Here is a 25980-nt window from a genome sequence, read left to right as displayed (position 1 = left end):
AAGAGCTCCTCGTACGCGAAGCGGCACTTCAGGCTTCAAGGTGAGTCCGGAGGTATTGATTGCTTGAAGTACAACTTCAAGGCGCCGAAGGTGTTCGTCGAAGTTTGAGGAAAACACAACGACGTCGTCCAAGTACACGAGAACGTCTGCCACTTCAAGCCGGCCAGTACTGTGTCCATAACCCGTTGAAAAGTCGCAGGTGCCGAGCAAAGACCAAAGGTCATGACCTTGAACTCGAACAGGCCGTCTGGTGTTATAAAAGCAGTCTTTTCTCGGTCTCTCTCGTCGACTTCTATTTGCCAGTAACCGGTCTTGAGGTCCATCGACGAAAAGTACTTTGCGTTGTGTAATCGATCCAGGGTGTCGTCTATCCGGGGAAGGGGATACACGTCCTTCTTCGTGACTTTGTTCAGGCGACGATAATCGACGCAAAAACGTAGAGTCCCATCCTTCTTCTTCACTAGCACCACCGGGGATGCCCACGGACTCTTCGACGGCTGGATGATGTCGTCGCTTAGCATTTCGTCGACCTGTTTCTTCACGGCCTCGCGTTCTCGCGTCGAAACTCTGTACGGGCTCTGACGGAGTGGTCTGGCGCTTTCCTCTGTTATGATGCGATGTTTTGCTACGGGAGTCTGCCTAATTCTTGACGACAACGAAAAGCAGTCCTTGTATTGCAAGAGCAGGGTTTTGAGCTGTTCTTGTTTGTGCTTCTGAAGGCTGGGATTGATGTCGAAAGCTGGTTGCGGCGCTTTATTCGTCGGAGTAGGCTCGGGAGAATCGGTGAGGCCGAAAGCATTGCTGGCTTCTACGATTTCTTCGATGTAGGCGACCGTCGTGCCTTTGCTCACGTGCTTGTACTACTCGTTGCTGAAATTCGTGAGCATAACTGTTGCTTTCCCTGCCCGCAGCTCTGCTACTCCTCTTGCGACGCAAATCTTGCGGTTAATCAAGTGGTGCTGGTCGCCTTCAACAACGCCTTCGAGGTCTGCTGATTTCTGAGTGCCGACGGAAATGATGACGCTGGAGCGAGGTGGAATGGTGACCTGGTCTTCCAGCACATTCAAGGCGTGCTTTCTTGGCGGAGTGTGCGGCGGTAGTGCCTTTTCCGTGGACAGTGTTATTGACTTAGACCTCAGGTCGATGATTGCACCATGAAGGCCTAAGAAGTCCATACCAAGGATGACATCTCTCGAGCAACGCGGCAGGATTACGAAGTTCGCGGGATAAATCCTGTTCTTAATGGTGAGTCTCGCTGTGCAGATTCCCTCTGGCGTTACGAGGTGACCTCCAGCTGTCCGGATTTCGGGGCCTTCCCAGGCTGTCCTAACTTTCTTCAGCTTCATGGCGAACGGTCCACTGATGACAGAATAGTCGGCTCCGGTGTCGACGAGGGCTGTGACGCTGTGGCCGTCGATAAGAACGTCGAGGTCGCTAGTTCGTCGTCTTGCGTTGCAGTTAGGTCGTGGCGTCGGGTCACGGCTACGTCGGTTTGTTCCGCTGTTTCCACGTTGCGTCGTCAGGTCTACTTCAGTCCGCGAGGCTTCGTCGTCAGCGCTCTGTCTGGTTCGCGTCGGGTCTTCAAGGTTTCGTCGTGGCGTCGTCGTCGGCGGCGGAGGATCTTCGATGTTTCGTCGTACAGCAACCGCACCCTCATCGGTTGCTGCCCTTAGTTTTCCGGATACGGGCTAGGCGACCGGCCCCGGAATGGGCCAGTATACTGGCGGCGTTGGGGAGAGGCGTAGCGGCCTGGCGACGGCGATCGGGAAGGTCCTCGGGGGGTCCACTGCCCTCCTGCCAGATAGTCGGCGATGTCACGTGGTCGTTCACCCTGCTGTGGACGCGGCGCGTCGATGGCGAATCCGCGCAGTCCCATCCGTCGATACTGGCAGCGGCGGTAGGTGTGGCCGGCTTCTCCGCAGTGGTAGCAGAGTGGACGATGGTCGGGGGCGCGCCAAACGTCGGTCTTCCTCGGCGTGTATCGCTGGCCGGTTGGCGGGCGGTATGGCGTCGGTGGTGGCGGCGGTGGTGCCTGGCGGCGGAACTGCTGGGGCGGCGCGGCGTCTTGCCGCGGGCGAGGAAGGGGGGCGTTGCGTCGGGCTGCAGCAGCATAACTCATTGCTTGAAGCTGCGGCGATGTCGGCTGAGGAACACCCAGTGACTCTTTGATTTCCTCGCGGACAATGTCGGCGATCGAATCCACTTGAGGCTGCGGCGAAGGTAACAGCTTGCGCAACTCCTCCCGCACGATCGCTCGGATGGTTTCGCGCAAGTCGTCGGTGGCTAGTGAGTGCACTTCGGAATAGGTTGCAGACAGCGGCGAGCGGTTGTACTGTTTCGTCGGCATGTCCAGTGTCTTTTCAATAGTCGTAGCCTCGGTGGGGAATTCGGCGACCGTTGTGGGCGGGTTGCGGACAAGTCCCGCGAAAAGTTCTTGTTTGACACCCCGCATGAGCAAGCGAACTTTTTTGTCTTCCGCCATCGCGGCGTCGGCATGACGGAAAAGTCGAGTCATCTCTTCCGTGAATATGGTGACGTTTTCGTTTGGCAGCTGCACCCGGGTCTCCAGCAAAGAAGCGGCTCTTTCCCTGCGGACGACGCTTGTGAACGTGTGCAGGAATGCGCTGCGGAAAAGATCCCAGGTCTGCAGTGAGGACTCCCGATTCTCGAACCAGGTTCTGGCCGCGTCTTCGAGGTAGAAGTACACGTGACGCAGCTTGTCTTCATTGGTCCAGTTGTTAAAGATGGCGACACGGTCGTATGTTTCAAGCCAGGTTTCCGGGTCTTCAAACGACGATCCGCGGAAGGTTGGCGGCTCCTTGGGATGCCGAAGAAGGATCGGCGCAGGCTGCACGGGGTCGGTCATCGTCGCTGCGGTCGATGTTGGGATCTGCGGCTGTCTGTCTTTTTCGGGAAGGAGCCCGTGCTCTGGCGGCAGTCCCTTCTGCCTGCGGCTTGTTCGACGATCCGGGTTCTCCTTGCCGTCGTCCTCGTCGCGGCTTGGGCTTGGGTCAGCACTTCGCGGGGGCGTCCGTATCATGGAAGAAGCAGCACCTCCACCAGATGTCACGTGGACGTGACGTCGACGAAGGCAGCAGTCAGCAAGTCGAGGTGAAACTCTTTATTAGGCCGAACTTGTGGCCGAGAAACTGAAAGCTACAGCAATACACTGACAGCGGCGGACAGAGCGTCCACCGTCGATCAACTGACAAGCGGTCAAGCGCGTCGGCTTATATACAGGCGCTATGGAACTTTCCAGCAATATCGCTGGTGGCGGCGTTATCTCTCGACAAAGCTGAAACATTCGCGTGCGGCACGCAATCTTAACAAAACGATCTACTAAAATCGTGAAGCTTCTCGAACACTGCTTCACGGCCAGCGTCGAGCGTTGATAACCGTCCTTGCTGGTCAAACTCGAACACATCAAAATAAAAGAAGAAGCGGGCGTGGCAATATTCATATCACTGCACCGTAAAGTGCACTTTTCAATGAAACTGACGTATGTTCTCTAACGTGAGTGCTGACGTTACGTCAGACCATAAGTTACGCTTTAAACGCCAGTGTTGTCGACGTACCTGGTAAGCCCACGATGTGCACACAGCTACTACACTTACAAAAATACGTCGGTCCACCTCGTAACACCTGGCTCAAAGCCAGAAAATGCAGCATAGAGCTACTCGCTGACTGCTTCGCATGAAATCTATTCCCACAAGGCGTTGCATCTGCCGAATTTTCGCTTCTTGCTTGTTTTTTTTTATTTCCCTTCTTTGTGACGTTGTATATAAAAAGTACATTAGTAGAATGTTATTGCCGCGACGCGCTGGCATACCTCTTTAAACAGCGCTAAATGATTTTTGTACATCAGCTGGTACCGCACACCCGAAATGAATTGTGTTAAGTAAACTGTAGAATCCTATACGTAGGAGGCAACGAAATGAAATAAGCGTTTTCGTAATGTGAAGTTTTTCAGTCAGAAGGGTTGCTTCAGTCAGTCAGTTCGCCGTAAAAACAAAATAATAATAGTCACCGCACCAATGTACCTGAAATTTGAAAGTAAATGCTGCCCCACGGCCGTAGCCATATTTGCTCATATAACTTTTAATTTTTCTCGGCGTACACGTTTTGAACGAGGTAAAAGCTATGCGCTCATTTTCGCAACAAATACGCAAATATGCGCGATCTAATTCTCCCGTTTAGAGTCTGCTCCCACTTCATATACAAAATAACTTGGAGGACGCGCTTGAGCTTCGCCTTCAAGAGTAGAACTCGATAGAGTAATCGGGCCCCGTGCGCATCGCCTTCTCAATTGCTAGCCTCGCTTCGGTTCTCGGTGCATGCCTCAACCGTGCCGTAAAAAAAAAACGAACGACTGTACGCATAACATTGGCGTTTCAAAGTATATCCTAGTATGTCTACTGCAAGTGCAGTTGTTAAGTGATGATGATGATGATGATGACCTTTATAAATGGCTCACACCCACTCTGGGGGATTGGCCAAGAAACGAATACTTTGTAAGTAAAAGTGGTCACATGTGAAAATGAATTATAGAAAGTGCCCACTACGCCATAATTCTTCCATTTGCGAATCAAAGAAGGGCCCACTACGCGTCCGTAAGGCAGCACGCGAACCTACGCAGCTCCTCACTTTGTTGATGCTTTTGCAACTGATGATGATTAATTATGTCTGAGCGCTTTGTAATGGGTGGGACTTTAACACCCACTCGTTGCACAATTCAAATGTCTTAACGCCTGGCGCGATTCTACGCTTCTGCCGCGCAATATTACATTCGTTACGAAGACTCCTTCAAGTACATGACATTCATATAGTGTTGTTTTCCGAAGCAGTTTCAAGAAATGGAGTGGCTCTAATAAAGCAAGCAAAAGTACAATCTCTTATTGTGCACTGTAATACTCAGTATGATAAATACCATGAAAGGAAAAAAATGGAGTGGCTCTGTGGTAGGACAGCTGCTTGCCACGCAGACGGCCTCGGTTCGATTCTCATTCCAACATAAGAGTTTTATTATTTATTTTATTTGCACCTTTCTCGATTTTTCGGTCAGGGACACGACGGTGATTTTTCGCTCGCAACTAACAACGCCGACGCCGGAATTTCTGCGAAACGAGCTCTTTAACGCTCTCGCGTTAATATGACATGGCAGAATCACATATTTCAAAAAGGGAAGGCTAGCCTTGCATGTCTGTATACGAAGTCATACAAGTGTAAACAGTGCGAATGCGGGACAGAGTTTAACAAAGGCACCTGCACTGTGGGTACATTATACTCATGGATTGAAATTAAATATCAAAATCTTCAGTATAACGACTGTTAAGCACAATTTCTCGAGATAACCACGCCATTTCGCTATGAATCTGTCCTCTATAGATAATGTTTGCTTTGATGTAAAATTCGACTCGAAATTACGCCGAAGTGACCCGAACTGAAGGCGGCAGAAACGAAAGCATGTGCATTACTTACCTATAAATGTTTGTCTTTCAATCCTTGAGTACCGTGCCTTTATATAACACTGTCCAAACTTCGCGCAGTTTGCAGTACGACGTTGTTTGAGTGTGAGCAGCTATAGTTTTGTTTACTTGTTTTTTTTTTCCTTTGAACCAGACCTAACAAATACACGTCGCTTCTACTTCCCCATCTTACAGCAACGCAAGGCGGCAGATGGACTATTTGATGATGAAAACATCCCAGGTAGGCAAGACAAAATGTCGCTTCAGTATGCGCACATACGTTTGAGGAATTGTGCTTTCAATTGCCCGCATATACTGAAAGCTTTGCATGAGTCACTATGCGGGAGTCATGTAACTAGGCATGAGTCATTAAAACGGAATAGGTGCTTCGGCGGTAGACACAAATATCACGGAATAAAACTGCGTGGTGCTCATGTTCGCAATAAACACTCTGATGTGCTTTCAATTACCCGCATATCGTGAAAGCCCTTGCTATGCAACTATGCATGAGTCATTAAAATGGTGATCTTAGCTTCTCCGGTAAACACTTATCTTTTAACATCAAATAATGAAACTTCACGATGCTCTTTAGGAGTCAATCATGGTCTTTTTTTTTCTTTCTGAGTACTGCACTCTTCAGCTAAGCGATACTCTTGGCGAGGTTCCCAATTCATTAATGTACCGGGTGGAGTCCCGCTTTTTCATTTTGCTGCACCAGCCACTGAGTGCACAGAACATCGCGGGAATTCGCAACTGGAAAACGTGAAGGCGGGCACTAACTTGTGATCCATGATCCCAAATTCTTTTTGTACGGTTGTCTTCAGCAGCAGCATGAAAAAAAAATTTTTTTTTGGTTTTTCACTTTCGCAGAGGAAGCCCTGTACTACGAAACCATACAGCCGACAGTAAATTCGGAAAGAGACCCGCAGCAGTCCGTTCCCAGTGAGTTGACGCTACCGCAATTTTTCTTTCTTCGCCAAATGACGAAATAAACACAATCAACGTTATCCGAAGGTTGTATGTTCGGTCCCTCGCTGTGGCAAGTTGATTTTTCGTACAGTTTAATTCATTTCCATTTATGTCGTAATTACTGTACTGCAGTTGAAACATGCAAGTAGTGCCCCTTGTACCTTCCTTAGCTCCATTGCCAATTGGTTTCATTAGATTGTGCCTAACAAAGAAACGAGTCATCGATCAATCCCCCATCTTTCGTTCACAATGACATCAAATACCTTAAGGCTTGAGTGATCTGCTGTCTTATAAAAAAAAATTCAGAAACCAGTACGCTCAAAAGCAATATGTCCAAAACTTCAAGTATGCCTTCTTCACACAATGACGCTGTCCTGCGCAAGATGACCGACCTCCCATTCATTGCACAACTGATTGTATATAGGAACTTCAGTAAAACTTTTGTTGGGCCTATATTTGGTACATAGCATTTAAGAAGAGAACTTCAGCGAAAAACAAGACGGACCCCACAAGCGCCAGTGCTTTTATTTCTAGTCTTTGTGGTCCGTCTCGTTTGCGCTGAAGTTCTCTTCCTAAATGATTGTGTATATGCTTGCATAAACGAGGATACGGTGAGTGAGGTGCGATGGTAAATACAGTGGCGCTAGATTGAACATTTCTGCTTCATTTTAATTCCTATGGCGACGTCATCCATCTTGCGTAGCTCAGCCCGAGTGCATACGAGAAAGAGAACTTGCAGATTTTTAATATTTTTTATTTACTGTTGCAAACGCCTGTTGTATACAGTTCCTCGCCCTTTCATTGACGGTAGAACAGTTGCTTCGTTTCCGAGATCATACTTGCAGGAAACATATTAGGCTATTGGACTGGTCGCAAGAAAAAAAAAAACGTTCCGCCAACCCTGATGCTGTTAATACCATTAGTGACAGCAGAGACCACTAGCGAGCGGAAAGATTTTTGGCATTGGATAGATATTCCGAAAGTGCTGATCGTCGGCTCCTGGCTCCTTGAGAGATAACGTAATAGCCTGCAAAAAGACGACGGGCCCGGCGAAGCAACAAACAGGACGAGCATTAGCGCTCGTCCTGGTCCGTCGTCCTTTTGTTTGCTATTTCGTGATGTCTCTAGTCAGCCAGTACCAGCTAGCCCAACTCACTGTCCTCTTGGCCCCTATTCACAAAAGCGTCGTGTGCTCCAGATTGTCTCGTAAGAAACATCTTCAAACCAGGGTTGATGCTAGCCGTATCGTTAGCGAATCCTGCTGGCCAATTTCAATGAGATCGTGAATTCGGCCCGAGTTTCTCGGTTCTCGTGACGTCGAAATGATTTTACGACACTCCGTCAATGTTGAACACACCGTGCGTATTCTACCCCTTCTTTTTCTCAGGTGAAGGATCGTACTACGAGAGCATCAAGCCGGCGGGAAAATCCGTCAAAGGCAAGCAGCAATTCGTCCACAGTAAGTTTGTTCGATAATCTTATCCGCAGTTCCGATGACTAACCATAGTAATGGGGCTTGGCAGATAGCACAGTGCTTTGGCGAGATGAGCGGAAGAATAAACATCTTCATAGTATAGAAGGTAGCTATGGAGAGGCGCCCTTGGTCCAGGATGCCTCGAGCTCGGGCAGCGTACTGGGCCCTCGCGACCAGCCTTAGATGATCGTCGAGGTTGGAGCTGGCCAAGGCTATTTCCCAAAGCTCGTGGGTATGGTGAGGGTTGGGAAGTTTTATTGGCGATTTTCGGCAGCCTCGTGGCATGCGTTGTAGGGACCCGCGGTTTCTCCGCAGAAGCGGCAGTGCCGAGAAAACTGAGTAGGGACCATGCGATGATTTCTGGTTTGGTATGGGTATGTGTTGACCTTTAAAGTCCGGAGTAATCTCTCCCGCTGTTTGAGAGATTACTCAGTGACATGTGTTCTGGAGAGTATGGTCTATTCACGACTGCAAAAAGGACAGCACGAGACATGCCGAAATGCCCTGTCCGCGCATATCTCGCGCCAGCGTTGCGTAAACAGTCCAAGCAGGCGACGCTGTGCGAACATCTGCGGCCGGTGTAGCTACAGCAGAACGGCATTCGCGTATTTCGGACCACCTGCGCAGTCACGTATCCGAAAAGGCCCCGTGGGTCGTATTTTACGAATGCAAGCGGCCATCGATGTTTACGATGCCAGCGTGAAACCGATACAGCTCACTCCGCATTCGACGACGTTGATTGTGTTGTCAGAGGGAGTTAGCTCTATTTTTCTTCGTACCATTCAGCCGCGACATCACTCGCAAGTTGCGTGAATGCTTCCTACGGCGCAAACACGCAGATACACGACACAAATGCAGTTTTGTCGTCCTCAAAGTGAGGCACAATATTTACGAAAGGTAACATTGGCGAAAGGTGGCATTAGCCAGGGTTGAGCGGGTGTTGGGGAGGTTCAACCTCCCAGAAATTTTTCCATTTTGCATGTGCATATGTGCGCGCGCATGTAAAGGGTGGCTGAAACCTAAGAGAAGAGTAGCCAGAGCCACACCTAGGCACTAAACTCTCCTTAAACACATTCAATAATAATAATAATAATAATAATAATAATAATAATAATAATAATAATAATAATAATAATAATAATAATAATAATAATAATAATAATAATAATAACAGGCAGAAACGAACCGACGCAATTATGGTAGGAAGCGCTGGTCTCTATAACAGTATGCTTTCGAGAATACCCGTCTGTGTTTCCTAAGGAAAGTTGAAAACATTAATTCTTTCAGTATAGCTTAAGAGTGTTTCCCCTTTGTCAATGCAGACATAATCGTTTAATCGAGCTTTTTCTTTGCCTGAACCGCTTGCAGCACTGTTCATGAGGCCTCCGCCGACGCTGCCACCTCCGCTGTGGAGACCGCCACACCACAGGGACACGGTGATCCTGCCCTACTTTCCGCTCGTAAGAGGTTACAATCGCGGTCACGCTCCCTGGAGGCAACGGGGATCCCTCAACCGTGGCTTCCCGCACAGACTCGGAGTGGGTGCACTGAGCGGACTATACGACGACGGTACTCTCAACGATGAGCCTGGGGCAACCAGCTCAATCCTGCCGCTGTCCGGGTCGGGTACGTACGCCGTTCCTGTATACTTCATTTGCATTAGTCAGTGTTTCACCTTCGTGGACATTCAAGAACCGGATGTACCCGTACTCTTCAACGCTCTATCCGCTCCAACTTTCTCAATAATGTCGATAGCACTGCCGCCCTCGGGAGAAGCTGTTACTCCACTTCATTCACAGATCGCAGTAACTCTTAGCGATCGTGGTGTTTTAAAGCAATAGCGCTAATTCGCAGAAATTCTGGTGTGGTGTCGGCGCGTCGGCGTCTTTGATAGTGAGAGAATAATCAGTGTTGTTGTTCAATCGGTGGGTGACTCTGTGCTCCACGCGGTGGATATTGGTGTTTGGTGAATGGTTGGGACAGTATCAGAAGTTTAGAGCTGGGTCGAGATTGATAGAAACAGGGTCGTTAGAGCTAGTAGAGGTCACAGTACATTATAAAAATAGAGAGCCTTGCATGAAGAAAACAAATCACTAAGAAATAGTATGCTAGACTGAATGCATGAAAGAAAGTCACAGGGTCTTTTGTGCATTTGCCTAAGACGACTCGAAGGCGAAAGCCGAGTTCTTTGTTTTCATCTCCGTCGATCGTATTTGTGTTTTGTATTTGCTGTACAACTGATTCGGCAGCAGCGGCTACAATCATTTGTAGTGTGGTCGTGTTACAAACGGTTTTCAACTGTGTAAGGGATACGTTCTCATCTTTCTGTGTTTGAACCTGAAATGTGAGCAGCATATCGCTTTCATATTTTCTAACCGCAAAAAGAACACTGGCCTATTACCTTGTAATTTCATTTTGAAATGAAATCTCTTAACAAACCATAACCTCAAATAGCCTCGTAATTACCCATAAGCTCATATATTAACTTACGCAGGACCGAACAGCGTTCACCCGATGTCCGGCAGCTTCGAATGGCCCCTGCCCCACTTCAGCCGGCTGCACTGGACGCCAGTACTGACCCACTTGTGGAACTCTCACCCTAGTTCGGGCACGGGCCACGTTGACATGCCGGTTGTCATTCATAAAAAGAAGGTCGTGAAGATCAAGCCAAAGCCTCCGAGAAAGCCGACGCGCAAGCCCGAAGCCGAGCCCGAAGAAGAAAAACCTGAACCCAAGCTCGCGGAAACAACGTCCGTGAACCCCACGGAGAACCCCATCGAAAACCCTACCGAATGGACTCTGGACGTTCCTTTCGACTGGTCGCTAGACAAGCCGACTACGGAGACGACTCTGAAGCCTGAATTGAAGCCACCCATAAAGCCCGTCCCGGAGCCTCATGATGAGAGCACCGTAGAATTCGAGACGGAGCAAGCGGGCGGTAAAGATTCGTCTAATGACTCCGTTCCTCCGGACGGGTCGGCTCGACCACAGGGCACTAATGTTCTTCCTGTGTCGTCGGGATCGGTAATTAACGCGTTCAAGTTTCCCGGCCCACCGAACGCGAATCGCAACGACTCGAAGACCGAGCACGAAGGAACCGCGCGACCTGACGATGTTCAGGCAGGACACACGCAAGCACGTGACAAAAATGAAAGCACACCCGCACCCGATACGATAAAAGAGGGTCATCATCATACTCGTCCCCAACACGTGACCACTTCTCGACCGCTGCCCGAGAGTGAAATGTCGGACGCCGAAGTTATAAAAGGTGAGCTAATCTTTCTTCCCATCTGAAATGACAACATTACTCGTAGGAAGTAATAAATTACATTACGAATTACAGCTGACCGAATGTAATGACATTGCGTTACTATTACTTTTGAAAAGTAATGCAACTACTTTGAAATTACTTTAACAAAAGTTCATCATTGGTGCACAACTCATGTACACTTAATTTATAATACGTACACATTGAAACCCTAAACATCTTTGTTCAGTTACCCACGCTTGAGGTTTGGCACTCAGATCAACTTGTGTTTGTTATTTTTTTCTTTTCTTTTTTGGCCAATTTTCAATGCCATAAGGGAAGCGGGCGTGTTACATTTTAGTCAAAAGTGATTGGGAAATTGACGAGTAGTTTTCTGAAATTGCTCTCTTGAATTATTTCAGTAAATTACTGAATTGCAAGTCCCAAGAATGAACGAAAGAAGGAAAATTTTAAAGGCTCGTTTTTCCTCGTTAGACCCAAGTGATTCATTACATTAGTAATTACTGCAAACAGTAAGTTAAGCTAATTTCATTAGTGTAAGGTCAATACCGGCAAATCTGCTTCCCATGAACAAGTAGGAAAACGTGTAAAAATTTTCAAAACAGAAATAGAGCTCACTGACAATGGAGACTTGAAAGCATCAACAAATGACGAACACTGGAAGCCTCGGTCAGGTCTCACTGCATCAAGCTTTCTTTGGCAAGGAGTTCATTCCTCTGCCCTTAGCTGGACAAGTACATTTATTGAGACATCGGCTACTGGCTGAATGACTTCCTTTTGTTCGCCCGAAAACGCTTCTCAGTACTTCTTTTTTTTTTAAGTTATATATTTCGCTACATTCCGCTGCTGATGGATCGCTACCTTTTTCGTCTCTTCCGGCGTTCCGTCAACACTGCAGAATTCAACTTCGATCCTCCCGGCCTGACCCTGGAAATGGCAGTCTTCTACGACGCTGACTGCAAGAGATCGTTCACCGAAGCCCTCGGCTCCTCGAGCAGTCTTGAGGATGCCATTAAGACCATCATTTCACAGGTGAAGGCTTTTGCCGCTAGAGTTTCGTCATTAGAGGCCGGACTTTTAGGCATTGAAAAAGCGCATTTTAGGAGCCAACACTAAGCAGGCAGAACAATATGCTAGGCCTCCTCACCAACGTCGTAAATATAGACTCGATAATTTTTTGCATAAATGTAGATAACTTCAAAACAAAGACGTGCGCCACCTTTATCTACGAGAGGAAAGCAAGAAATGTTATTGTTTACGATGACACAAAGGCGCCAACAATTGAACATAGCCGTGCAATTGTCCTTTTTTCCCGCACGGTTCGCAGAACATGGTCTCTCCTTTCATTCTGTAGCACGGTGAGTCAAGTGCCTACTGTCGAATCAACACACTCCTCGGTCTCTTTCTTTTCGGTATGGCTGGGAAGGGCTGAGCGGGAGCAGATAGCCAGACTGTTAAAAGACCAGGATGGAGGGATGCCTTGTATTGGCCGGGTCGAATAGCGTAGGGATTATTTCTCCCATGTCGGTGAACACCTTAAGAAGTAAATTACAAACAAACAAAAACCGCGTGAACAGCACATTTTCCTTTCTTCCATTGCTCTCTTTGCGGTTTTGTATTCGCCAACCGCTCGCGCTATGTCAACGCGGCGGCTTATGCTGGCCGACGAGACCCATTTCATTGCTGCTAGGGGTTGTTTTCCGGAAGTTGGCTGAACTAGAGGACTTGGTTGAGCCCCATAGATTTCTGTACAGTCAGTGTTGCCCGGTAACATGAATAACAGTCTCAAACTCCACTCGAAAGCGAAACTTGAGGCCAAATAGTGTTCATATATGCGTCAATTTTTAAAGTAGGCATTGATAGTCACTTAGGCACAAACGCCAAAAATAGGCATTTATAAGCACTGTAAAAACACTATAAAAGCCCTTCTTAGTCTCTAGTTCATGCTCGTATATCAAAGTGGGGCGATAGGAGCGCAAGAAACAAAATGGGCATTTTCCTGAAATCCGGTCTCTAGTTATAATGGCAAGATTTTGTTAATTTCGTCATTAGGCCAGGAGCTTTATTATTTCGGCGATGAAGACTTGCCTCAAGGTATAATATTTCGTCTGCCATGTATATGTGCTTTCATGCCCGTGTTGTGCATGTATTGAGGCAGTGTACTGCGGTATATTTTGCCATGTATCCTGCTATCAACCAATATGTGACAACAAATTGTACGAATTGAAGTGATGAGTATATTGCCTCCATGTTTCAATGTAACGAACGGAAAAGACCACGGGTTAAAAGACATCTCAGTATACTCTCACGCTACAGTGACGGCGAACACCTCTCTCTGCCAAAAGCGTGAGATAATTACACAACTGTCCATTTATTGAGAGGCACCACTCATATCATAGGCAGCTTTGGACGTGATAACACTAAATTATGAAAACCTTTTGAACAAATAGTTCCCGCTGTTCACTGAACTTATTTCGAATGACATTACAACGTTGCATCGACCCGTAAACATAGACCAAAATGTTGTGCTTTGAAATTTGCTTCTTCCCTTACCTCTTCTCTCTCTCATCTTTCTATACTCTTTCCCATTTCCCGAGCGTTGGGTAGTCATCGGGATGTGTTTCTGGTCAACCTCCCTGCCTTGTCACTTTTGTTTTCTTCCTTCCTTGTAATTTGAGTGCGGCTGTGCGTGTGTGTGCGTGTGTGTGTCAACAGTCACGTGCCGCAGTACACTGGGCAGCACAATATACCGCAGTACACTGTGTGTGTGTGTGTGTGTGTGTGTGTGTGTGTGTGTGTGTGTGTGTGTGTGTGTGTGTGTGTGTGTGTGTGTGTGTGTGTGTGTGTGTGTGTGTGTGTGTGTGTGTGTGTTCGGGGGGGGGGGCATATAACATAAAGAAAGAGCATCAACTTGCGCTTATTTTGTACCGTACAGTCATATCTACAAAGCATGAGATCATTCATAAGTCTAGCAGCAATAAAGAAAACAGTCCACTGTTTTGGCAAACGTTTTTTTCTGCCGCCTTTCTTGGTGCCCATCTGACAAACTTTAAGTGTCCCTCATATTTACACGGCATCTTTTGCCTTAAACGCAGTGAGAAAGTATTATATTTCTGTTGTCGTAGTAATATTCTTGCATTTTATTTAGTCGGAAATGGTCGACCACGTGGTTGGAATGGTTTGCGTGCGATGTTGAAGATGTCAACGACGAACGGGAGTTTTTTCATACACTGACGTCTTCTGTGTGTGTGTGTTTTTTTTTTTCTTTCGACTATTTTCTATAGGTGCAGGTCTTCTACAAGCCACCTTGGCTGAAAAACCCGCTGCACATTGTCATCACCGAACTTCGATTGCTCGACGAAGGAGTCGTAAGTTAACTGTCCCTCACTTCATGAGTGGAACTACTAGCTGGCTTCTGGCGCGGACACACTGTGGTCTTTGATGAGCATTTCGAACACTTAAGCGAAGAAGGAAAGAAGCATGCATAGATTGAAAGAAAAAAAGGACAGTATCAACGCCTTCTTATTTCCCTGTCTACATGCTTTTGTTTTTCATCCATGTTTAGTATTCCACCATTAATAAATCCATCAAATTTTAGTATTCCAACTAGCACAGAACACTGTGGTCATTTGCATTCTGATAGAGTGAACCGTGAACGCCCTAAGTGTCTTCCGGCTTAGGCTGACACAGCTTCTGTAGAACCGGACTTCGAATCCATTTCCCTACTTAGTCCCAGGGCCTGCAGACATGGGCTCGCGCTGGGTTCTCTTCTAGCGGAGGGGGAGGGGGCAAGTTGTACAGCAGAGCCACACCCCCCTCACCGTATTGGTCGAGCTAAACAAAGTAAGCTTCGCAATGGTTGTAAAATGAAAATCACGTGGCCTGCCTTTGGGTCCCCGACTTTCTGGGGGTAACGGTAGTAAATAAACAGTTCTTGGAATGCAACATCAGGGATCCCCGGCCGCCATTACGACCAAAAGCTTGCATGGACTTAATCCTGCACTTTAAACAATGACGGTACACGTACGTTCCACTGAGTACAGGTATGGGGCAGACTTGGCGCTCCCCCTTAGAGTGTTAGGGGAGCACCAACTAGCTCGAATTAAGATTCTGCGAAAAATGCACTTTGCGCGTGCAGAATCAGTTACTGGGATCGGAAGAAGCCGACAAGCTGCTCCAGGGTTTCAGCAACTTCACTGCAAAGAGGAACGCGCCCGAGGATCAACCGGGCCACTGGGACGTCGCACTCCTGCTCACTGGGTAAGTTGCTTTTTTTTTGCCACCTCGAGATAGTTGGTTCATTGTCGATATATAACTTTCGCTGAGACATCTTTAAGAAGTAGTCGTAAGCTAAAACTATAAGGATAGTGCAATTGTCGTGGGAACCAACGTTTTATCAGGGAACTTACTTTTCATCAGGGCACCAATATGAGGACACGTAGTACCTTTTATTGCGATGGAAATTATATGGACACTAGAGGCTCATTTTTGCCGTCGCCGCCATGTTCCATATAAATTCGAAATCGATAACATCTGCACGCGCGTTGTATGTTCTTTGTGCGAGCGAAAGTATGCGTAGGCTGTAGACGGGCGAGGCTCTATCATAGAAGGAACGTGCCGGCCGGCTCCGTAGGGCGAAGGAGCATGAAGGGGTGCCGGTGAAGAGGGGGGGGGGGGAGGGAACCTGCTGCGCTAGGGCAGCAACTGCGAACTTTAATCAAAAGGCCGTAGTTGCGCGTCCTGGTGCGCGCGCTATCTCGACTGAGATCCTTAGACGGTTCACGCCCCTGTATGGCCTGTGCCCTCACCACGTACCTCGAGTTGAGGCGACAGACAGCACGAAAACCGCTTCGCTCTCTGGAGCGGCCGTATTCCCCTTACGCCAGCGTTTTTGTAGAGTTACGCAAGATCGCATCCTAGTCGAGTTGGCTGCTAGCGCTACTTTGTATTACATTCCACTTGGTTCATGTCGCATTCATTGCTGCGCCCTTGCAGCGAAACTGTGACTGTTTTTTTTTCAGAACGTTGGCTCCAGCGAGGTTCCTTCTCCGATGACTTTTCGCCACCTCGAGCCTCTTCGTTTCATTGAACTATCTTGTTCAAAATGATTGTGTGTTCCGATGAGTTCCCGCGTCTTAAAAAGAAAGAAGCGACACTTTGGAAACTCTACTATAAATGTAACGCTTGAACAGGAAAAAGTTGACCGCCGAAGTTGATTGCTGCACTTTTCTTCCAGGAAGGACATGCATGCTGCGAGGGATGGGAAGAAAGACACCAGCGTGTTAGGTGAGACGTGTAGTGCATCATCACTATTGCATCTGTTCTCAATGCCCTTGTAATGGGACTTTTTCAATATACTCATGTTCCCTCTGCCAGGTGAAGCTATGTCGGCACAAGGACACATAACTTGAAATACTTCTTGTTAACCCTGTGCTGTGCACTTTTGCAGCGTCTACAATCTGGTTCTGCCGCCTTTTGCTGCAAGGGAAACCGAACGTAATACAGAGCTCCGTGTCTGTCTCGACTATATGTTAAGGCGAGAAGCCTTAGATGCCTGATAAAACGCTAAAACTGACCGTACGTGGCAGCGGCGTAAACACGAGCGATGCAAAAGCAGTCATGTGATGACGTCACAGGACGCCAAAGCTTGTGACGTCACATAAAGCAACATCACATGATGACATCATCACATGACATCGTCGCTTGGTCAAAGGTGGGTGGATCCCGCAGGCACTGCAAAACCACGTTGGGTGCAGAAAGCTTTCAGGGGTGGCGGTGTGCGAATCAATACATTTGACTGAGAAGAAAAAAATCACCGACGATTACGATACCCCATAATGCGAATTCTGAACCCAGCTGCTCAGGTGTTTAGCAGCGGCAGGCGACGCACTTCCGCCAGTTGCTTCGCTCATTGTTCAGAAAGAACTGGCTGAGACTGTTTTGTATTAGGTACACGGCTTACATTAGGAAGAGAACGCCGTGGGTAGCGTGACTGGCGCGTACAATTTCGTGCTGCCATTTCACATCAACCGCCGCAGACGGATGGTATCGCGACTGCCTCGCTAACGGGAGACCGCGGAAGGCAGCGCGTGGGCGCGTTCCACAACAGCCGCCGCAGACAGGCCTCTGTTCATGCAGCGCTTTATTTCCATAAATGGTATCCGTGGACGCCTTCGCCGCATACCTTAGTGATGACGCCATCGGCGACCGCACGCACTGCTGTGGCGCCGCGGAACATGTCGTCTCGCCACTGTCGTTCCCTCCTCCTCGCGCGCTCCTCGGTATCGCCGTCTTTCATCCTCCGCGTTCGCTCTCTTTCGTCCTCGTTCGCTCTGCCGGTTACCACGACGCCGACACCTCTCAACGCAGGAACGGGCACCTAAGAGCTGCGCTCTAAAAGAGGATAGCTTTCGCCTTCGATTCGTCTTAGGTATATGCATAGGGGACCATGTGATGTTTGTAGTTACACTACACAGTTTTTTTTTTGTATAGCACACCATGTGGCCTCCGAATCACAAAAATTGCTAAAGCATGCCAGCTTAGGCTGACCCCTCCTCCTGGCTACCTGTGAATGAATCCTAATTTCCCCACATCCTTCTTTTAAGAAATACTTCATAACTCGTTCCTGGGCAGAGATTTTACGGCTCAGCAAGTATTTGCTCCAATCCGAGCACCCCGCCTGTGCTTTACGCAGGGAAGGCCTACTTAGGCGGCGTTTGCAGCCAGGATTTTGCGACCGTCGTGGTGGAGTTTGGATCGACCAACCCGAAGCGAAGACCGATGACAACGTTCGGCCTGCAGACGAGCGACGTGGCCGCTCACGAACTGGCTCACAGGTAAGAGATCGCCCAAGCTTTGTGAAATATGAAAATGTGTATTAAATTAAACATGAATAGGGGGGCGAAGATTTACCGCACTCCCCCCCCCCCTTCGATCGAGTTTGAAAGAGAGAGAGAGAGAATAAACGTTTATTAACTATTCCTTAATTAGCACCTAAAGTGGGTGGGGCCCTTCGTCCAGTGCTCCACTGGCTATTGCAGTTCGCCGGGCCTGGTCCAGGGTTGCCAGTTGGCTTCCCAAGGCCTGATCCGAGAGTCGCACCTCCCACGACCAGTGTGGTAATGTGTGTGTTTTTATGAGCGTGGAGTTTGCCGCAACAGGACGCGAGGTACAGCTGTATGTAATGTGTGTCAGTGTTGTCCCTCCGCACCAGGGGCATTCATCTCGATATTCGGAGGGGTGTATCTTAGAAAGTGTGTGTAGGTTGGGGTACGTGTTCGTCTGCAGTCGGCGCCAGTCTCTCGATTGCTCTATGTTCAAATTCGGGTGAGGTGGTGCCATAGTGCGTCGCTCGAGCCGTTGAGCTTCGAGGATGTCGGCTCGACCGCTGGGTCGCTCGTCGTTGTCAAGGGCGTCCGTCGCTCGGTATGTACTTGCGCGAGCGAGTCGGTCGGCCCGTTCATTCCCGGGAACACCCGTATGTGCCGGGCACCAAATGATGCCGTGGTCAGATGCGATGTGCGAGCCTAGGATTCTGAGAACAGTTCGTGGTAGTGCGCCATGCATGTAAAGTCGACATGCTCTTTGTGAATCCGTGAGGACGGTGGAGTTTGTACCTCGCTTGTCTGCATCTGTGATGGCCAGGGCGATTGCAGCGGCCTCCGCTGTTGCCATGTTGCCACGGAAGATGTGCGTATCGTCGCTGCTGCCACCAGATGTCCTCTATTACTTGCCACTGCCGTGTACGTGCGGGACCCACTTGGAGTGGGGTCGGAGGGGCAGGCGTCCGTGTAGTACACGTCAGGATCAGTGCCGTAGTTGCGAAGCTTTCGTGCACGAGCTTGGCGTCGCGCGCTGTGGAAGTCCGGGTGCATGTGACGCGGTATTGGTGCCACGTGTATCAGTGAACGTATAGTCGGGGAATTAATTCTGTGCTATCTCCACTGTACTGCGGGGCAAGAGGAAAGCCAAGCTTGGTCAGTATAGCCCGTCCTTGTGGCGTGGTGTTTAGCCGTTCCCGCTGCGCAAGGAGCGAAGCAGTTGCATATTCTTCATATGTGTTGAGCATCCCGAGCTGAGAAAGAGCTGCGGTGCTGGCGTTTTGAGGCAGCCCTAGGGCTGCCTTGCAGGCGATTCGAAGGAGTCGGTCCGCGTGCTCGATGTCTGTCCTACGAGTTGCTTGATAAGGCAGTGCATAGGTAATGCGGCTGACTACGAAGGCGTGCACTAGCCGTAAGGTGTCAGCTTCGCGCATTCCTTTTCTACTGCGAGAGCTGCGACCCAGGAGGCTGGTTATACCCCTGACCGTGCGCTTGAGATTCGCAAGGGTGTGCGCGGTGCTCCCCGTTTCCTGGACGTGCATACCCAGAATTCGAAGCTGCGCTACTCTCCTGATCGTCTTGCCTGCAAGTATTAATTGGAGCTCTGGGGATCTGTCAGCCCGGGTGTACTTCGGTCTCACATGGATGTATGCCGATTTCTCCGGTGAACAAGTCATGTTCATTTTCTTCATGTGACAGTCTATAACGTCAATGGCCCTTTGCAGTACGTCCTGCCTGCTTCCGTACGAGCCCTTATTAGCCCAGCATGTAATGTCGTCTGCGTAAATGGCCAAGCCCAAGTCGGGATCCTCCTGTAAGTCAAGAACCATTCTTCTCATGGCGAGATTAAAGAGAAGTGGGGAAAGGATGGAGCCTTGCGGGGTTCCCCTGTCTGGAAGGCTATATAGTGGGGAGCGTGTTGTGCCCAAACCAATACTTGCGGTACGGCCAGTCAGAAAGTCTCGTATGTATTTGTAAATGCGTTCCCCGCATCTGATATCTCGAAGGCCTTCCAGGACTGCTCCATGAGAGACTCTGTCAAAAGCCTTATTAATGTCTAGCGCTAGTAGGATCCTGTCCAGACTACCCGGTGGAGGATTGAGGACGTAATCCCTAAGCATGAGGAAGACATCTTGGGTGGAGATGCCTTTCCGAAAACCCACCATAGAGTCTGGCAGCAGGTCGTGTCGCTATATATGGTGTTCCAGGCGCGTGAGGATGACTCTCTCAAAGAGCTTTCCTAGACACGAGGTAAGGGATATCGGCCTTAGATTCTTCAAGTCCCGGGGCTTGCCTGGTTTTGGAATTAGAACAATAGTTCCCTGCTTCCAGCGTTGCGGTATTCTTCCTTCTGGTGACCAGACTTCTTTGTTAAAGAAGTCTGCGAGCTGTTGAAGGGTTTGGTCGCTTAAATTTCGCAACATTGCGTTGGTTATCCCGTCCGGTCCTGGGGCTGTGTTTTTTCTAAAACTTTGTGCAGCAGCATAAAGCTCCGAAAAACTGATTTCGGCGTCCAAGGCAGGGTTGGCAGGACCTCCATATTGATCGTCGGATTTTATCCCGACGTGTGCCACATTGTTAGTACCAGTGTAGTCTCGTTTTAACTGCGTAAACAACTCGTCCTCCGAACCGTCGTATTCTGCAACAAGTTTGGTAAGGGTATTTGCTGTTGCTGTGCGCGTTCCCGCGGGGTCTAACATGCTGCGTAAAATATTCCAGGTCTTCTTGGTGTCGAGTGTACCTCGCAGAGAGTCGAAAAAGCTATGCCAGTTATTCGTATATAGTGTACTCGCGTACACGTTTGCCGCATCTGTTAATTCCCGAATCCGTTTGCGGAGCGTTCTGTTGTGATGCTGCCTTTTCCAGCGCTTTATGAGGCTGCGACGAGCGTCCCACAAGTGCAGGAGATGTGGGTCGACTGCCGGTGTCCCCTGTGTTGTTTGGACGGTCTTGGTTACTCCCTTATAAATGTACTTTATAGCTTCCTCCCATTCAGTCGCGTTGGTGGGTGCGCCGTTGTCGAGAGACCAGTCCTGTTGCCGCTCCCGGAACTTATTCCAATCGGTGATTCTTGCTTTGCCCAGCGGTCGGCGCATCTTGCCGGTACAAATTGCAATGCTGATTATATGATGATCGCTCCCAAGGGTCTCTTCAAGTCTTTGCCAGGTGGTGTGTCGGTCAGCGTTAGTGAAGGCGAGGTCCGGTGTTGTGTCACGTTCAACACTGTTCCCTATCCTAGTGGGAGAGTTCGGGAGGTTCATGAGGGTCAGGTTGTGTTGCTCTGTGGCATGGATGAGCCGTCTTCCTTTGGCGGCATCTTTTAAGTACCCCCATTCTGTGTGAGCCGCATTGAAGTCTCCAAGGAGGATGAGTGAGTCCCTGTGCGAGGCCTTGGCCATTGCCGCATGCACAAGGCCATAAAAATCCGCTGCTCTTTGCCTCGGTGGACTGTAAACGTTTATGAGAATGCATTTTGGCCTACCTTTCTTGACAGGCCAAATAGTGACGAGTTGGTGCGAAATATTCACCCCAGGAATTTCGCTAGTACTGATCGCAAGATCCTTTCTTCCGTAAGTTACCACGGAGGTATGTGTTTCGCTAGTGTAGCGTGCATATCCCGGAAGGTTTCGCTGTTTTTTTCCGACTTCCTGCAGGCATAGAATATCCGGAGGTACCAGGGCCGACTGCATAAATTGTGTGAGTGTTGCATGTTTGTTAGAAAGGGTCCGGCAGTTCCACTGCCATATAGTAAGACTCTCTTGATGTCCAGTGGTTCGGTTAGCCAGAGTAGGTAGAGTTAAATGCGTCTTCCGTGTCTGTCGTGAGGGCTGCCTTTGGTTCCCTTTCATCAGAGTCGTGGCCGGCGGAGCGTTTGTATCTGTGGCGAGGGCTTTTGCCTACGCTGGTTGCCTCTACAGTACGCTTGAGGCGCTGAACATCGAGGGCGAAAAGCTGAAGTTGCTGATTCACGTACGTGGTCAACGTGTCTAATTTGGTGTGTAGTTGCTCCAGAGACTGCGATGAGCGATCTATGTCTGAAGCGTTCGATGTATCTTTCCTCGTTCGTTGTTGCGTTAGTGTTGCCATTTGCTGGCGCAGTAGCGCAAGTTCGCTTTTCATGTTATCAAGCGTTTCGCGAAGCTGTTTATTTTCAGCAATAACTTTTTTGTATTCTGGGTGCAGTGTGATCGGTGTGTTATGGCTGGTCGTGCCAGACGCGACCCCCACCCGGCTCACCTCTGGCATAGCTGTGCTCGAAGTCTCCGGACCATGGTGGTGGGCAGGCGTCTCCTTCTTTTTCTGCGGAAGCCGTGGTTGGGCGAACTTCGGCGTAGGCGTCGATGACCCTCCCGCAGGTGTTAGAGGAGAGCGCTTCGCCGATTTGGAGTAGGATCTCGACCGGGATCTGCTACAAGACGTGGTGCGTCGCTCCATACTTGTGGTTTTCCCGTTGGCTTCTTCCTCGTCCTCGGTAGAAAACCAACGTGGCTGTCGGGCTGCTTGTGGTCGAGACGTACGCGGTGCTCTAGGCTTTTTTAGCCGCTTGGTACAGCTGCGGTCCCCAGTCGCGTGTGGCCCCCCGCACGAGGCACAGTTCAATTCACAGGGGTGCTGGGGACTCGGGTTTTCCAGTCCACACATCCTACAGATGCGCCGGTCAGGATGAGGGCAGACGTCCGTGCGGTGTCCTCGTACCCTGCACAGCTTGCAAACTTGAACGGTGGCACGGAAGGGATGACAAACAAGTTCTCCTCCGTAGTAATAGACTACCTTGGGGAGAATGGGCCCACTGAAGGTCAAGGTGGCACTCTTCGTGTCTCCAATCATACGTGCTTGTATGAGTTCGACACCATGCGTGCGTGCGCGCATGTTTGCGAGGAGGGTTTCTGATGGGGTGTGCTGAGGTATTCCATGCACTACTCCTCTTATTGCCTCTTCTCCAGCGGCTGCGTACACTTTAAAGGGGTCATGAAGCACCCCTTGGGCTGATTGAAAAAGCACATCCTGCGGAAAGCTGACACGGCTATGAACTGCTCTGCCAAATATTACAGTCGTGCGCGCCGCGTAATGGCCACAAGCGGAGCGCGAAGTTGCCGTTTCCCCAGGCACCCTCTTTTCAAACAGAGGCCGGTTCTCACTCTCGTCGGTGGGCGGGGCGTCTGTCCGCTGTACGTAGCAAGAGACATAGCATGCTTATTGGCCGATAGCCGACGTAAATCGAGAGCGGCGTTCGGATCAGATGCGCTTCTTGCTGCGGGGTGCCACCACTTGCCGGCGCCGCACTCCTCAGTACACGGTAGCCGCACTCGCGCAAGCGAATCACAGCGGGAGAGCGATCGCGTTTCATGACGCGCGCTGGCGTAATTTCTTTCCCCCATGCCATCCCTCCCTGTCTAGCTTCCAGTGCGCTCGCCGGCACGAGAAAAGAGAGAAAGCGCTGGGAGCGTGCGCCAAACCCCCGTAACTCCGCTGATTCTTGACGGATTCGAGAAATTTTTGCGGCAATCGATTCGGGAGGCAGTACACTCCGATACTGAGGCCATTAGATGATTACTTGGAAAAGTGGTTCATGACCCCTTTAACGGCGTGTGTTTGGCCATTGATCGTCAGGAGTTGAATTCCCCTCGCTTTTGCAGCCACCTCTTGGTGGGGCGTGGAGAGGATGGCTATGTTAGAACCAGGTTTGATTCGCAACAGGAATTGCTCCCCTGTAATGTGGTGGTCGCAAGCTTCTATGATCGCAGCCGCCAGTGCTGGTGATACTATGTTTCTCAAAGGCAACCCCTGGTGCGGTCGTATGATTATCTTAAAGTCGTCCTTCGGTAACGGTGGAAGCTTGTATGATTTCTTCTTTTTTGGTACACTGTGCGAGTTTGTCTTCGAGGCATCTTGGACAGCGGCGTTTGCGCGCTTGCGTTCCAAAGCTTGTTGTTTCCCTTGACGCAGGGTTAGAGCTGTCGTCCAATCTGCGTCTTTATCGATGGCAGTCGAAGGTGTATCGGAAGCTCTCACCTCCACATGCTGGTCATGGGCGTCCGTCGACGCACCGGGCCCGCTTAGGTCCATTGGGGCGTCGCTGGTTGCGCGATGGCTTGTTAGTACGGAGGCGTAGGTGTCAGGTGTCCTGCCCGTTGCCATAGGGAGGCCTAGTCACCGAATCGAAGCCCGCGACGCCGACGCAGCTGCTGCTGCGACGCCGAACCGGCGTTAGGGCTAGCGAGTCCACGAATTCGGGCTGACCTGATTAGAGGCGTTGATCCTTGTAAGAAATAATCCAGGTCCATGAAAGCGGCGTCCTCGGACAAATGAACATAAAGCGATGACGTACTTCTCCCAAAGGCCTGCCATTGGTACCCGGCTTTCTGGGGTGAAGGCAGGAAGTCAGCAGGTCTTTGAAAGCAACATCCGAGGACCTTGGTTGTTATAATCGTAAAGAAAACATGCGTAGCCATAACGCTGCGCATTCCGAAATGACGTGAAAGGTCCGACCGGGTAAAGCTATGGGGCAGAATTGGCGCCCCCCTTTATATGATAATGACCCCACCCCCGTGCGCACGCCTATGTAAACACGTACTGAGGCAACTACCTCAAGAGTTAAACCATCAAATTTACAACTCTTATTAGAGTAGTGATTGAATGAAACAAAAATTCAGGGTCTATTGACACCTCCATTGAGAGGACTGTTCAATATCGCAGGTACAGCGCAACAAATGTAGAAACGAAAACAGAGACAGAAAGGAGCGCTGAGCTTCAATTGAACTCGAAGGAAATAAGGCCGCTTTTATACCAGTCCGGCCGTTTTTGTACACCTGTATAAAAGCTGCCGGATTTTCTTCAATTAATTCAGTTGAAAATCAGCGTTCTATCCTATCTCCGTTTCTCTTCCTATAATTGTTGCGCTGTACCAACGATATTCAGCATGAACCAACTCGCCCAAACGAAGCCTTTGTTCAGAGGATTGCGTTAGAATTGCCCTTAATTGCCTTTCATTACCTCTAAGTTATCTTATGTTGCCTTCATAGCTAGCACTAGGCGAAATTAGCGTGCTCGAACATGGTTATCAGCTCCTGCTCAAGTGAAGAAACTACTCTTACGCTGTCGCTTACATCGTTAAACGTTTTCGTCACGTGACTGTCAATCTTGGTGGACGCCTCTCAGCCTGGGCGTTCACCACGACGGCCCGCCGGAAAACGACGACTGCTCGCTAGACCGCTACCTGATGGGTCCGTGGCGCACGTCCAACACCACAACCTGGTGGTCCCCGTGTAGCCTCCAGCTGCTCACCAAGCTCGACGAGAACGACAAGCTGTCGTGCATCAAGAAGCCACTGTCCGTGAAGAGGTACGCTTGATAGCGGAGCTAGCGTTTCTGCATGCTGCCCACTCTGCACCATGTCACGTCACTGGCCGTTTTGCATGCCAGAAGGGCGTTTTGCGTGGCCTCGTTGGATGCACATCACTTACAAAAAGAACGACAGAAAGTTGAGCTAGCTGTTACGGATTTATGGTAATAAATTGGGGCAACTACGTACTGGTGTTGCGAAGACAGTGCAAAGCGGAAATGGTGGCCTGACCCTTCCCTTCATTTCCCTTCCTCACCCTTACTTCCCTTGCCACATCTTGCCATACTGCACTATACAAAACTATGCAATGTTCTACCCTCTCCCTTCTCCTTGCCTCTTCTCACCCTCACATCGCTCCCCCTCACCCTAACTCCCCTTTCCCACTTCTTGCTACTATTCCATACAAGCTTATGCTACGCTTTACCCTCTCCCCTTCTCCTTCTTGTCCTCCTGACCCTTACTTCCCTTTCCCACCCACCACCACCATCCCTTGCTATACCATATTATTCATGACTGTGCTTTGCTAGGAACTGCTTGGAACACACCCGCTTTCGGTTACTCATACCCGCCAACTCCACGCGGCGTTTAGCCAAGCTTAAACAGCTCCTGTTTATAGAAGGTAGTCGTTTGTGCTATCCTGG

At 49.5% G+C, this 25980-nt stretch overlaps 1 protein-coding gene across 1 annotated transcript in view; it reads left to right on the top strand.

Moving 5' to 3' along the window:
• The first annotated feature begins 5720 nt into the window (after window positions 1-5720).
• Window positions 5721-25980, top strand: part of LOC119404812 (A disintegrin and metalloproteinase with thrombospondin motifs adt-1) — a 34563-nt gene continuing 14303 nt past the window's right edge. Inside the window, exons 1-11 of the mRNA XM_049419386.1 lie at window positions 5721-5745; window positions 6336-6407; window positions 7822-7893; window positions 9277-9534; window positions 10403-11176; window positions 12075-12208; window positions 14461-14544; window positions 15315-15436; window positions 16413-16462; window positions 17871-18012; window positions 25156-25338. Coding sequence (XP_049275343.1) covers window positions 5721-5745; window positions 6336-6407; window positions 7822-7893; window positions 9277-9534; window positions 10403-11176; window positions 12075-12208; window positions 14461-14544; window positions 15315-15436; window positions 16413-16462; window positions 17871-18012; window positions 25156-25338 — 1916 coding nt within the window. The remainder of the gene's footprint in view (window positions 5746-6335; window positions 6408-7821; window positions 7894-9276; window positions 9535-10402; window positions 11177-12074; window positions 12209-14460; window positions 14545-15314; window positions 15437-16412; window positions 16463-17870; window positions 18013-25155; window positions 25339-25980) is intronic.

The sequence above is a fragment of the Rhipicephalus sanguineus genome, chromosome 9 (genome assembly GCF_013339695.2).
Source record: "Rhipicephalus sanguineus isolate Rsan-2018 chromosome 9, BIME_Rsan_1.4, whole genome shotgun sequence".
Classification (NCBI taxonomy): domain Eukaryota; kingdom Metazoa; phylum Arthropoda; class Arachnida; order Ixodida; family Ixodidae; genus Rhipicephalus; species Rhipicephalus sanguineus.
The sequence above is the reverse complement of the archived record's forward strand: the minus strand, read 5'-3'. Positions and strand labels throughout refer to the sequence as shown.